The sequence below is a fragment of the Typopeltis vanoorti genome, chromosome 19 (assembly GCF_054136105.1).
Source record: "Typopeltis vanoorti isolate ZY-2024b chromosome 19, IOZ_Tvanoo_1.0, whole genome shotgun sequence".
NCBI classification, from domain to species: Eukaryota; Metazoa; Arthropoda; class Arachnida; order Uropygi; family Thelyphonidae; genus Typopeltis; species Typopeltis vanoorti.
The window spans coordinates 29364926-29379462 of record NC_143567.1 but is presented as its reverse complement, the minus strand read 5'-3'; the positions used below and the strand labels follow the sequence as shown (position 1 = coordinate 29379462).

The window sequence follows — 14537 nt, the reverse complement described above, 5'->3', positions numbered from 1 at the left end:
CCGAATATAGGAAACTATATAAAGTTCGGCAATTCCAAGCGTAAGCAAATACCTGGATAGTGCAGCACCTGACCCATTTGGTAGTGCAAACTAAGGCAACTCATAGTAAGGGTGGAGCAAGCTCCGATTACTATTCTTGGTATTTACCCATAATGTGAACTTGGCTCCTAGGAGCTGTATTACTGTTCTACATTATGAGAGAAGGTCACTACCCAGACCGGTTTCAACCTTTGTTGAGGTCTCATCAGTGAGTAGGTAGACCTAGTTAATACCAAGTTTGTAGCGAACAGAACTTACATCCCTTCTATGAGAATTGCCAAGAAGGTGTCCTAATAAATTACTAATTATATGAAGAGCCCAAGGCTTCAATTCGGCGACATGAGCTTATTTAATTTAAGGGATATTACATCCCATATTGTTTGTTAACCGAATAAGAAACTCAAAGAGTTTCATGCCAAATATAGAAACCATATAAAGTTCAGCAATTCCAAGCGTAAGCAAATAATACCAATAAGTGATCAGAGCTTGCTCCACCCTTACTATGAGTTGCCTCAGTTTGCACTATCAAATGGGTCAGGTGCTGCACTATCCAGGTATTTGCTTACGTTTGGAATCGCCGAACTTTATATAGTTTCTATATTCGGCATGAAACTCTTTGAGTTTCTTATTCGGCTAAGAAACAATATGGGATGTAATATCCCTTAACTTGGATTACTTAGATATTTTAGAATACAACTGAGGTAGGGAGAGAGGGAGGGAGAGGGGGGAGGGAGAGGGGGGAGGGAGAGAGAGAGAGAGAGAGAGAGAGAGAGAGTGTGTGTTTATTCTTCTTTATAAAGCTATGGTATGGTCATATCTTGACTACTTTGCAAGATTTACTTGCAAAGTTACTTGGGTTTCCTGGAGATGAGAAGATGACAAAGACCACTGCCTTTTATGTGTGTTGGTACACAATGGTGCAGCATATCTGGCACCTTTATTAACAGTGACATATGACATATGGATGCAATATGGTTTAAATCTTCAACTTTTCCTGCTAGCAAAGAAAGCATACCACTACATGTTGTTTTACAAGAAAAAGCACTAGTGAAGAGGATCCAAAGACCAACGATCAAGATGGTAGTCACAGGTCTGAAGAATGCTTCCTATGAGAAAAAACTAAAGGGGTGTGGGTGTAAAGTTTAGTTGATAGGCAAAAAAGAGGAGCAGATAGAAACTTTAAATTTGCAAAGGGGTTCTATATAATTGATACAAAAGAAATTTTTCATTACATGACAAGTAGGGAGAGAACAAGGACTCAGCTCAGGATGTTGTGTGAGTGTGGTTAATAAAGGTGTATGGACTAGGATCTGCTTGCAGAGTAGTGGATAACGAATGGATTGCCAAAGGTAGATGCGAATGTGCTGACAATGAAGGAGTTTAAGGAGAAGTATGATAGTTATTGTGCAAATAATTGTTAGTGTGGGTCTCCTGAAAAAAGACTTTTGATTCATGGAGATGTTCATATAATAATATAATCAAAGGCTGTTAGTCCTTTTGTCTGTTGCAATTATGAATTGTTAGTGATGTGCACTGTGACATTTTTTTAAAAATTCTGAGGATGATTTTTTTTTTAATTTGATTTTTTATAGCACAAAGACATCAAGGGTCATACTGCACCAGGACACAGGTCACAGCAGTACATATGGTAATTGGTTAGTAGGACAATCACAAACATCCATGCCCTTCGCAGAATTTGAACCCACACCCTTTTGGGCTGGAGAGCAGATATGCTAACCACTTGGCTAAGCAGGCTGGCTAATTCTGAGGATGCATGTTTATTTGAAATACAGAGAAATATCAGCAGCTTCATAAACTATTATATTATTTTGTTCCTATGGTGCTTCTATAAGGTAATGTGCTAATAGTGTTAAATAATTAAAATGAATAACTGTCAACATCTATGATTTTTTATATTATAAATAACAAATTTTCTGATTTTGATCACTGATATTTGATTAGTCACAGTAAACAAGTTACTTTAGTTCTTATTATTTCCAACTAGTTCCCCGATTATGTTCTGCCCATTATTTGTTGGAATGTAGAATATTTCTGTAAATAGCTGATTCGAATAATTTGAGGAACTATGAATGTGTGTGCGCATAGTAGATTTGGAAACCCCCCCCCCCCCTTAAGTCTAATCCTGCATGCAAAAGGCTGAAAAAGCTGTAGCACAAGAGTGCTTCATGTGGACAAGTGATTAAAGTAAGATCCTGTTGATGTATTCCATAGTCAACTGCAGGTATTACACTCCCAACCACCAAACTTCAAAGTAGAGATGATGCATTCATGCATAAGGATTCCCAAACAGCATGCTCACTCATCTGATTAGAAAAAGGTGTAGCATGATTTGTCACTCTATATTATGAATTTCCAATGCTTTATGGACCAATTGTAATGTTCTTTACAACAGTGTCTTCACTTCCACACAAACTGAGACTCTGTAGTTCTTTGTTGAAAATAATCAACCTAACCTGGATGATAATTTTCCACATCAGATAGCTGTTTCCACACCATCTTTCCAAGTAACCTTTGGTCCTTGGAAAAATATAAAGATAATCAGAGGACCTTTGGTCTTCTGATTATCTTTATATTATTTGAGTTGAATAGTGCCTTCACATTTCCATTGGCTAAAGCCTCTGTAGCACAGTCAGTATAGACGAAGTCCTTTGGATGGAAAGACCTGGGTTCGATACCAGTCTATGACATGAGGAACCTTTATTTGGTCTCTTTAGACAAAAGGTAAATTTTCAGGTCTCATATGGAAATAGAGGGTTTTTTCCACCTGGAAACTCAGGTTTTTTATCCCTCAGAACAGGCAAACTGGCCCTGGGAACACACACAGATTTACAGTTATAAAAATATATATATATATATACCTGATCCCTCATTAGGAGGGCTCAACCTGCATCCCCCCCCCCAAAAGCATGGGGGAAAAAGTATGGGGAATCCCATACAAATAAATAAATTTCCATTGGCTGATAATGATGCATAGAATTAATGTTTAATAATATCATAAATGTACAGATCCCTGATATGCAACCAATGATAACCTTTCTTTCATAGTTGGCCACAGACAGTATACAGATGTATATTCTGACCAGGGATATATCTCTTTGCTTTATATAGCAGTCTAGGTCAAATATGTTGACATGAAAACAGATATCAATATGTTTCATTCTAAAATTGAAGAATCAGTATCGGCATTATTTATTTTGACACAGTGCGTATATGAACAAAGGTTTATGTCTCTCTCCCTGTCCTCTGTATCAGAAAAGATGGTTCATATAAAATCTCCATACTAATTTCAAACCTCACAAGCAGCTAGCAGTTTTCATCCATTCTCCTAAAGATCAACCTCATCCTCTAGAACATGTGGAGTATATAAAGTTCCTTGTACCTACAACTTAGCCTACTTTGGACTAAGTGGTAGATCTGTTAACATTAACAGATCTGCTTTGGAAAATTTCAGAAGTATGTACACAATCTTCTATATGGTAAGTTGGGCATAGCAGACCATGCTCTCGACATTCCTTCCCCACAAGATTTAATGGAAGAAGGCAACTTTGCTACACAAAAATCACTATAGGTCTGAGAGACCTTTTGTCCAGGTGTCATCAGCTACAAAGATTTCATATATACAGCACTAAATAAAACAAATATGCAGACTGCATTACAGTTTCTGTCAGGTCCTACATAATATATCCAGAATGATGTAGGCTATGAATGATGGAGTGCTGGTAAGGACCTTTTTTGGTCAAGTGATTTATAACAATGTGTGAATTTGCAAAATAAGTGTTTGCAATAGTACAAAATGAATTTTTTCTGCATTAAATTTCTAAACTGCTTAAGAAAAGGTACTCATTTCTTAATTATCTGATTGTGTTGAAAAAGTCATTTACTGGTTAGTTAACTCAATGTATGTTAACCTAGTGTCATTTTAGGTGTGAGGTGATAAGTTAACTCACTGAAAGATTAGTTAACTGAGGGTTTGAATATTTCAAGGTCAAGTAATTGAGAGATCAATATGTTAATATTTAAATTGAAATATAAAGATATGAAAGACTTTTCACATTTAAAAAATTATAAAATACAAAAACAACATTACTCACTTTTGACACTTGAGCTTTTGCTTCACTGATGGTTTTTTTAATCACTTCAGCCATTTTTTCATTAGGGGCTATACATAATTATATTAAAAATCTTTTAGATTTATGTCAAATAAAGCATTATTGTTTTTTTTTAAATATATTGTAGCAGACCCATACTTTACAACTCCCCCCCTGCTTTTACAACTGGTAAAATTTTTCTATTATGAACTGAAATACTAGACCACAGAAGTAACTCTTTTACTAGAGATTGTTGATTGACTTGACTAAGATCACAACACACAACTGAGAGAATAAAACATTTTAATTAGTATGAATGATTTTTAATAACTGAATCAACATGGCTTATTTTTAATCCAAAAATTGTACTTTACATCACAAAATATTGTATATATATTTGCACTAAAAAAACTATCATTGTGAGTCACTGTTCCCTGATCACTTCAGAGGTGAAGCCAACAATCAAAACTAAATGTTATAATTTGCCACACTCTTCATTTATTGCCACTTTAGGTTAAAATTATTTAAAGTGCAATTACATATTTATGCTTTCAATGTCCAGAAAGAGGAAAAGTAAATTTCTGAATCCAAAGTTCTTAAAGAAACAGAAAGCATTAACATTAGAAGACATGGATGAAACTTGATATAGGTTTCAGTTCTCCCATTCTATGATAAGCACCATCTTAAAGAATACACAAAAGTTTATATCTTATTGTATTATAGAGTTATAACAGTATTGCGGGAGCTTGGCCGTTCGGTAATATTGAAGCGGGAGTTAAGCCAGAAGCTGGTTGTCTTCAATACAGTCTATGTCCCCATCTTCACCTATGGTCATGAGAGTTGGGTAATGACCGAAAGAATGCAGTCATTACCCAACTTGGGGTTGCAGGGCTGACAAGACTCGACAGAGTCAGAAGCTCTGCAATTCGGGAAACCTTCAATACTCAACTGCTGCTTCTCTGTGTTGAGAGATCACAGTTACGTTGGTACGGGCACCTGGTCAGAATGCCACAAGAGAGACTCCCCCAGCAGGCCCTCTTTGCCAAGCCAGAGGGTGGGAGGCCACGTGGAAGGCCAAGGACTCGCTGGATAGATTATATCCAAAACCTTGGGTGGACACGTTTGGGAATTCCACCAGAACACCTGAGCTTGGTGGCAGAGGATCGTGACCATTGGAAGTTCCTCTTGCAGCTGTTGCCACCACAACCCAATTAGGAAAGATGGGCCTTGAAGATGTATGTATGTATTATAGAGTTCAAATGCATTTTCAGGAACATAACCTGAATTCATAACAATGAGCCTATGGGAAATTAGGGTTTAATGGCTCATTTAATGCTGGTTTTACAGGAATCAATTAGTCTGTAAAAGCAAGGGTATACAGTATTGATAATTTTATCAAATTGTGATAAATGTATGAAAAGAGGATAAAATATTCACTACTGGCTACATTAAATTTGGCAAGTTAAATCTGCTTATGGAACCTTAGCGCAGGGGTTCCCAACCCTATGCCCGTGGGCACCATGGTGCCCGTCGACCAATTTGTGTGTGCCCGCCGCTGTTCAACCGTGTGCCGTGTAGTTTGAAATAATCACGCAACAATTCATGGCATGCTATATGACGCATGCGTTAATGACACATGACGAGTATTAAATGCATACAATGTAAAGTAGACATGCATTCAAAGTTGTTCATTACAGTTTAAGAACTGGAATATCATCATATTCTCCTAATTATGAAGCACTGGCCAATGAAATGCAGTGCCAAAGATCACACTAACTTACATATATATATTTAAATTTTTATATAATGTAAACTTTTAAGTAATAAAACATTTGATTATAATGTAAACTTTGTATGTATTCATTTAACAAACGAATTCAAAAAATTTGCTTGAAAAAATAGAGGGTGCCCGTTGCTCTATCGGTATTTTAGAATGTGCTCTAGGAAACAAAAAGGTTGGAAACCCCTGCCTTAGAGTGTTGAAATTATTTACAGCATGTAGGAATACAGTACCTCAGTAGTGCAGCTGGAAGAATGACAAAATCTGGTTCTGCCATATGTGACATCTCTTTTATATTATATATCAGTTCCATTTCGCCAAAATTAGCCAAAGTTCTTAAAACATATAACACCAGGAGTTCTTTCACTCCTCTACTTAAACTCCGTTCCTTGCTCAGTACTGCCAAACAAAAACATAACAACCTGAAATATCCCAGCATTTACTGTATTTGGTGCAATTGCAACTTGCTTTATTTTGGCCAGACGGAAAAATCCATCGAATTATGTCTAGAGGAATATAAAAGAGACGTCACATATGGCAGAACCAGAGCGGGTGCTCTATCGAACCATGTCCTGAATTCTGCTGACGCTAACGAGTATTCATCCAATTGTATGGAACAAATCGGAAAATATTTTTTGATGGTATGATGAATTAGAAAGAAGAATTGTAGAATATAAAGAAATTGTCCTCAATCCAGTACATCTCAATACTAACCTCAGCTCTCTCAGACTGTCATTGCGCTGCTATCAAACTTTGGTGCTCACAAGACCTTGAATGCATGCATATGCTCAACTGTGAAGAGATACACAGAACAGCTTCAAACATTAATATGTTAATGCTTTAATGTATAGATTTTTTGTCTTTGCAATGTTTGTTGATAGTTCCCTCTTGTTATGGACCTGAAGAAGAAGTCTTCTATGAAGGCAAAACTAGTCGTACAGTCTACTTAATTAAAATAGTTTTTTTATATTTATCTCTCAGCTTATAGTTATTTAATCTTTTTTTTTTTAAATATATATAATCAGAAAATGATAATTCCCAGAAATACTCAATCAGCAATATTTAATATTACAATTGGATGACATGAAGCAAATCTCCCATACTGAACCTTGCAACTTCGCAAATAAATAAATAGATCAGCATTAAGTGTTACTGTACTAAATAACAGAGATGCAATCTAATGTTTAAAACTGTATTAAAGAACTACCTCTACCACATCTTCTTCCAATGGGATCTTTATTTTCAATAAATCCACCACTCGGAATGCACTTTTCTGCCCATTCATCTTTAAGTTTTAATTCTGCAATTTGCTCATCTGTCAGTCCCTGCATGTTAGGAGGAGTCAAAATGCCATGCTTGACTAATTCTTCCATTTCTAAAATTGAATATATTTAGAGTTTTGATAAACATTCATTGTATAAAATGCTAAGAATGTTAATGAAATGAATAATTAAACACGATATAATATTGCTAAAAAACCATAATATTAAATTTAGTTTAATCCTTTATCCAAGTGTGAGCAAACAAAGTTTGCGCCTGAAAGTATCTTCAGGACTGGGGTAAGGTGGTTCAACACCAGGGCAACTCGTTGCAAAGGTGGAGCAAGCTACCAACACTCCTGTCTCAGTATCTCCTATAATGCAAAACACATCTCCCTGCGGATATGTCTAATGTTATGCATTAAGGGAAGGGCCACTACCCAGACTAGTTTCGACCTTTATTGAGGTCTCTTCAGTGGGAGTCAGGCGCAAACTTTGTTTGCTCACACTTGGATAAAGGATTAAACTAAATTTATTATACTCTAACCAAGTGAAAAATAAACTTTCAACATCTTTCTCTAAATCCAGAGTAATTTATTAAAAAAGGGTGGCACACCATTTGGCAACTCCTATAGGTAGAGATGACCTGCGAATGCTTCTGCCTGGTATCTCAGCTTGGGCCTGGCTCCCACTGAAGAGACCTCAATAAAGGTCGAAACTAGTCTGGGTAGTGGCCCTTCCCTTAATGCATAACATTAGACATATCCGCAGGGAGATGTGTTTTGCATTATAGGAGATACTAAGACAGGAGTGTTGGTATCTTGCTCCACCTTTGCAACGAGTTGCCCTGATGTTGAACCACCTTACCCCAGTCCTGAAGATACTTTCAGGCGCAAACTTTGTTTGCTCACACTTGGATAAAGGATTAAACTAAATTTATTATACTCTAACCAAGTGAAAAATAAACTTTCAAACCATAATATTAATTTATTTTCAGTGTTGCACAAATTACACCCTATGCAAATAAAAATACTTTTTTCAATTTTATCAATATCTGAACACTGCAAAATTTTAATGAGTGTTACCATTGTACATTGTCATAAAATCAATTAAAAATTTAATTATGGTTTGGGATATGGTTTCATGAAACAAGAGCATATCATGTGTTTATTAACTGCATGTTCAGTAGTTGGTTTGTCTTTTGCACTGTCTTCCTTTAACTGCAGTTAAAGGAGAACAAAACATTTGAAAATCTTAAGGGGAAAACAAAGGTTTAATAGTTATGTCAGCTACCATAAACTTTATAATTTTACAATATATATATTTATAAAACTAGTTGCAATTTGCTTTGATCTGCTTTCTGTCCTAACATCTGTCTAAATACAATGTAACACACAACATTTTATTTCTCCTACACCTTTCTCCACATTCCATTGAAATCTACTGAATGGTCAAGCAGATATCAATGGGACATGGAGAGTGGTGCTGCCAACTTATAAGACAAGAATTTTTGTTTGAAAGGAGGGGGGTGGAGGGGAGATGAAGAGAAGAAAGTACTGCACATTCAGTACATAATAGAAGGAAATTTAATGAAATTAGCAATGATATCAAATCTCAAGTATTATAGTTTCAATCTAAATGCAATAATATACAAAATGCTGTACATCTTGCTGATTTTTTTATTTTTAGTATGGCTCCCATCCACAAAGGTTTATTTGTAAAACTATAGTATATTTGTATCATGGGCAGGCTAAGGATTCCCCCCCCCCCTCATTTTTGTTGAATTTATATATATATATATATATATATTGTATTTTTACTTATTTTTTGCATGGTCTGGAAACCTATAAATAATTAATAATTAATTAAATTAATCTAAATAATTAAAACAAATTTGCTGGCTTGGTTGGCCAAGTGGTCTAGTTCTAGACCGAACATGGAATTTTTTCAAGCCATTTCAAGTCTCCAATAAGTGGGATGGTGGTCTCACATCAGGCAATAAAATTCATCTCCACACCCATTCCCACATCAGGATTTGAACCAATAGTCTGTTGGTTGGAAAGCGGATATGCTAACCACTTGGCCAACCAAGCCAGCAAATTTGTTTTAATTATTTAGATTAATTTAATTAATTATTAATTATTTATATAGCTTTGACCTTTAAGCAATGGCCATCCAGACATCAATAAAATTTTCCATAGACTCAATAGAATTTTCACTTGCATATCCTTATTAAAAGATTTAAATGTCGTTCATAAATTACAGTCTCCTGAGATCACCTATGAATAGCAATCTTTTCCAAAAATATCTAGGTATCTACAAATTTTACTGTTCCTGCAGAAAGCCTTACAGTAACCAAACAAGGAGAAATTTACAAAATTAGGGTATGCAAAAGAGGAGTTGGTTTTAACTTCACATGGTGCATTTGCAAACTGAATCTTGAACTGCAGCATACTATGCCATAATTGGAAGACAATTTCCAAACATGTCATTTTAAAGAATCTGGTGTTTTGCCTAGATTATTTGCCTTAACAGAAAAGATGACAAGAACAGGGTATTTGATAAACATCAGGTAAGGAATAGAGTGATAATGTATCTTTGATAGGCAGTAAAAAAGGTGACAACTTCCAGGCTGGTTTGAAGGTGGTATACAAATTATATCTGCAATTGGTTCTTGGTCATAAATAAATTATATTTTATTCAACTAGGAAGTTGACAAATTTTGCAAGCTAAGGCCCACTTTATCAGGAACTTCTGACAAACATAAGATATGTTTGTCAAACATAAAGCAATGAAAGAATTCAATAGATTAAAACAATTAAACTCAAAATTAAGAGTTTAATTTGCTCATGAAATTAATGGTTTCTAGTTAACGAAATGTAATTTGTTTATATTCCTTATGTTATGTAGTCATTAAACCAAAACTATGGTGAACAACAATACACCCAGTCAATAATATACCTTCTGTTGAAAATAACAAGAAAATCAACTAGTTATACTGCATAACCATCAGTAATTTGGATCAGTAGATAACAAGGTATCATTATAGTCTTGCCATAAATACAGTTACACCCCCCCCCCCCCGCCATGCTGCCCAAAGAATTGTGTGAGCTCAGTTCTGTTAGTGGCATTGTGCACAGCCAACATTCGCATGTTTATCGACACAGAGAGAGCGGGATATATAGCTGTACAAGTTATACAAGTTAACTGACCATAAAGAACAGGTTGACTAAACTGCTTTAGGATGCAACAGCTTGTGAGGGCCGTGAAGGCACCCTTACTGTAATACTGTGAGAATGCAAAAAATAATGTCGTGAGAGATGAATGTTTTGCAGAGAATGGTGTCACATGTATAATAAATTTAGTTTAATTCTTTATCCAAGTGTGAGCAAACAAAGTTTGCACCTGAAAGTATCTTCAGGACTGTGGTAAGGGGGTACAACACCGGGCAACTCGTTGCAAAGGTGGAGCAAGCTCACAACACTCCTATCTCCGTATCTCCCATAATGCAAAACATATCTCCTTGCAGATATGTATAATGTTATGCATTAAGGGAAGGGCCACTACCCAGACTAGTTTCGACCTTTATTGAGGTCTCTACAGTGGGAGCCAGGCCCGAGTGGAGATACCAGGCAGAAGCATTAGCAAGGTCATCTCTACCTATAGGAGTTGCCAAACAGTGTGCCACCTTTTTATTAAATTACTCTGGATTTAGAGAAAGACGTTGAAAGTTTATTTTTCACTTGGTTAGACTATAATAAATTTAGTTTATCCAAGTGGGAACAAACAAAGTTTGCACCTGAAAGTATCTTCAGGACTGGGGTAAGGTGATACAACACCAGGCAACTTGTTGCAAAGGTGGAGCAAGCTCACAACAGAGATGACCTTGCTAATGCTTCTGCCTGGTATCTCCACTCGGGCCTGGCTCCCACTGAAGAGACCTCAATAAAGGTCAAAACTAGCCTGGGTAGTGGCCCTCTCCTTAATGCATAACATTATACATATCTGCAAGGAGATGTGTTTTGCATTATGGGAGATACTGAGATAGGAGTGATGTGAGCTTGCTCCACCTTTGCAACGAGTTGCCCGGTGTTGTACCACCTTACCCCAGTCCTGAGGATACTTTCAGGCGCAAACTTTGTTTGCTCACACTTGGATAAAGGATTAAACTAAATTTATTATAGTCTAACCAAGTGAAAAATAAACTTTCAAAAAGGTGTCAGATGTACTAACTGACGGCCTAGGTGAGGTATAAAGCAAAAATCTCCAAAAAAAAGAAAACATTGTGGAGGGAATATAAAGGAAAAAAGGTGATCAGCATATTCATGAGCAGTACAAATTGCAAGCAAGAAAGGTGACTAGTATGTCAAGAAGGACCAAATCAGATTCTGAGAGAAAATTTACTAAGCAGGTGAAAGTAAATCCAAAGGAGTTTTTTTGTTATGTATAACTATGGTAGGACAACTCTAATCAATGCTAATGGTAGGAAGATGACAGAGGCAAAAGAAATAGTTAAGTTACTGAGTAATCATTTTGCAAAGGTATATCAATCAGGAGGAGATTTTGTAGTTGTTGATATGAGAGACACATTTCAAAATTGAGGTAGATGAACAGGTACCTGTTCAGCATGTTGAAAAATATTAATGTGAGTGCAGTAGTAGAACTGGATGGCATGGCAGCCTGTGTGCTACATGAGTGTGCAAGAGAATTGGCATTGTCTCAGATGAAGTTGTTCAATCTAAGTCTCAGCTCTGACAAAGTTCCAAGGAAGCGGAAAGAGAGTAAGATAGTTCCATTACATACAGGTGGCTCCAAGTCAGAAGTAGCAAACTACAGATCAATTAATATATCAGGAATGGTTGTTAAAGTATTGGAAAAGTTGGTTAAAGGGGAAGTCCAATAGTAAGTGGATAGGGATACAATACTCTATAGTAAGTAGTACTGCTTTGTGAAGGGTAGGCCGTGTCTTAATAATTTATTTACATTGTATAATAAAGTGACAATGGAATCGGATAAAGGAAATGGCTACACGATGATACTGCTAGACTTTGCAAAGGCATTTGACAGAATACCACAATGAAAAGCAATTACAAAAGTTGGAGTAAAGTGGGACTGGATACGAAGCCAGCAGCAAGAATAAGAGTGTGGTTGACAGACAGACACCAGAGAGTAGTATATGGTGGAGTGGAATCTAGGAGAATAAGGTTGGCTAGTGGAGTACGTCAGGATTCTGTACTATGGCCAGTACTATATAATTTGTATATTAATGATATAGGGAAAGATTTAGAGGAGGGCAATAGTTGATAAAGGTGATGTAGATATCCTGCAGGATGATTTAAATAAATTGGCATTGTGGGCAAAGGATAACGACTATCAATTTAATGTTGCAAAATGTAAGTTTATGCACTTTGGGTTGAAAAGGTTACATACTGTGTATCACACTGATGGTAATGGATTGCAGGAAATTGAAAGGACTTGGGGATAAAGGTGGACAGAGATTTGATGTTCAGAGGGCATATTGCAAAAGTTAATAAAATACCTTAAAAGGATTACTTGGACATTGAAAAACATGCTAACAAGTAAAGATAGAGAAGTATTATCCCTTTTTATAAGGCTAGGATTCATCTACATCTTGACTACTGTACACAGACTTGGTCATCTGGGTTTCTTTGGGATCAGAAGAAGGGATTCAGAGATGAGTGACCAAACTGGTGACAGGTCTGTAGAATTGTTCTTATTAGGATAGGCTGAGGCTGTTTGGGTTGCAAAGTTCAGTTGATATGTTGAAAAGAAGGGACATGATAGAAACTTATAAGATATTAAAGGGGTTTTATAAAACTGGCACAAAGGAAATTGTTAAATATGTGACAAATAGAGAGAGAGAGAGAGAGAGAATTACCAGACATTCATGGAAGTTGTGTATAAGTATGGAAGTTGATCTTAGTTCATTCTGTGTGAGATTAAATGGAGTGTATAATTTATATGTATCTACAGACTTACTAAGACCAAAAATAAATAGCCAAACATAAAGTTATTTTTTTTGCAGAGGAGATTGTATGTATGTATGTATGTGTGTGTGTGTGTGTGTGTGTATATATATATATATATATATCCACTTGTTAGCACAAATTCAAATAAAATTACTGAGCATGAGATAAAATTTTGTTTATCAAAAGAAGTAGCTAGTAGTTGTTGCATAATATACTAGTATAATGCTGGCCAAGACACCTTCATTTAAAGAATTTGACAAACATGACAATTAAACATGAAATTTTGTGATGTAGCACACATGAATGCATTTCTTAACCAGGAAATTAGTGGATGAAGATTATGAAGGAGTATTCCAAAAAGTGCTTCAAGAGTTCTGAAAAAGAGTAAGGATGCATTGAACCATTGGTCGATGCATGTTGAATTCACTGATAAAAAACTTAATGCACGTCCATTTTTCATTCTAAACATTTGTTTATAAAATTTAATTCAGCATGATTTGGCTGAATATTTGGTGCTTCGGCTAAATTTCAGAATGAAGAAAGATTGATATATATATATATATATATATTTGTATACAGATTGACTCAGGTTATGAACATGTTAATAATTTTAATGACTTAAACACCGAGATAATTAAGAATAAAAGTTTAATACGGACACAAGGCAAAACCAGATCTTCTATCGGAACAAACTGTGATACTAAACGCAGTCTAGCTTCTTTTTTCACAAAGAAAAGTTCACTAGAAAACCAATTATAGTCTTCCTTAGACAATGTCATGGAACAACATGAAAGAAATCGGCACACTTTTAGCTTCAAGAACCCAAAACATAAACAAACTTAAACTTATCAGAAAGTTCAATTCTCTCAGATGCACACAGGAACTTTCCTCCACTACTTATGTTTCCTCCTTTTTTTAAAAAGTAGTTGTAAATAAATCTTCACATATCCTCACAACAGCAGAAGAAAGTGTTCTTGCAAAGGGACTCAATTTTGTCCTTGCTCCTACATCCATTCCTAAAGAGCTTTTTCTCACTAAGATAGAAAAAGTTGCCTCCTTACTTCCAACCCAAGATGCAAACCTACTACGGATGGAAGCTATTTTCACAATAAATAATGCAAAAACCACATTCTGATAACGTTTCACCTAGTGAAAGAGTGGCCATTAAAAAACTGAGAAAGAACAAAGACATTATCATCTTACCAGCTGACAAAGGAAATGCCTCAGTCATTCTAAATAAAACAGACTACCACAACAAAATTCTTGAATTATTAGAGGCAGATACTTATTCTGAACTTAATATGGACCCCACAAGAGCGTTACATAATAGGACCAACAATCTTCTAAAATCAACTTCGGA

General features: G+C 35.8%; 1 protein-coding gene across 1 annotated transcript in view; it reads right to left on the bottom strand.

Moving 5' to 3' along the window:
- LOC150095954 (cilia- and flagella-associated protein 298) overlaps window positions 1–14537 on the bottom strand; it is a 125323-nt gene that overhangs the window by 69811 nt on the left and 40975 nt on the right. The window contains exons 3-4 of the mRNA XM_090408835.1: window positions 7136–7303; window positions 4152–4219 (exon numbers count right to left, since the gene is read on the bottom strand). Of these exons, the coding sequence (XP_090264961.1) occupies window positions 4152–4219; window positions 7136–7303 (236 nt within the window). The remainder of the gene's footprint in view (window positions 1–4151; window positions 4220–7135; window positions 7304–14537) is intronic.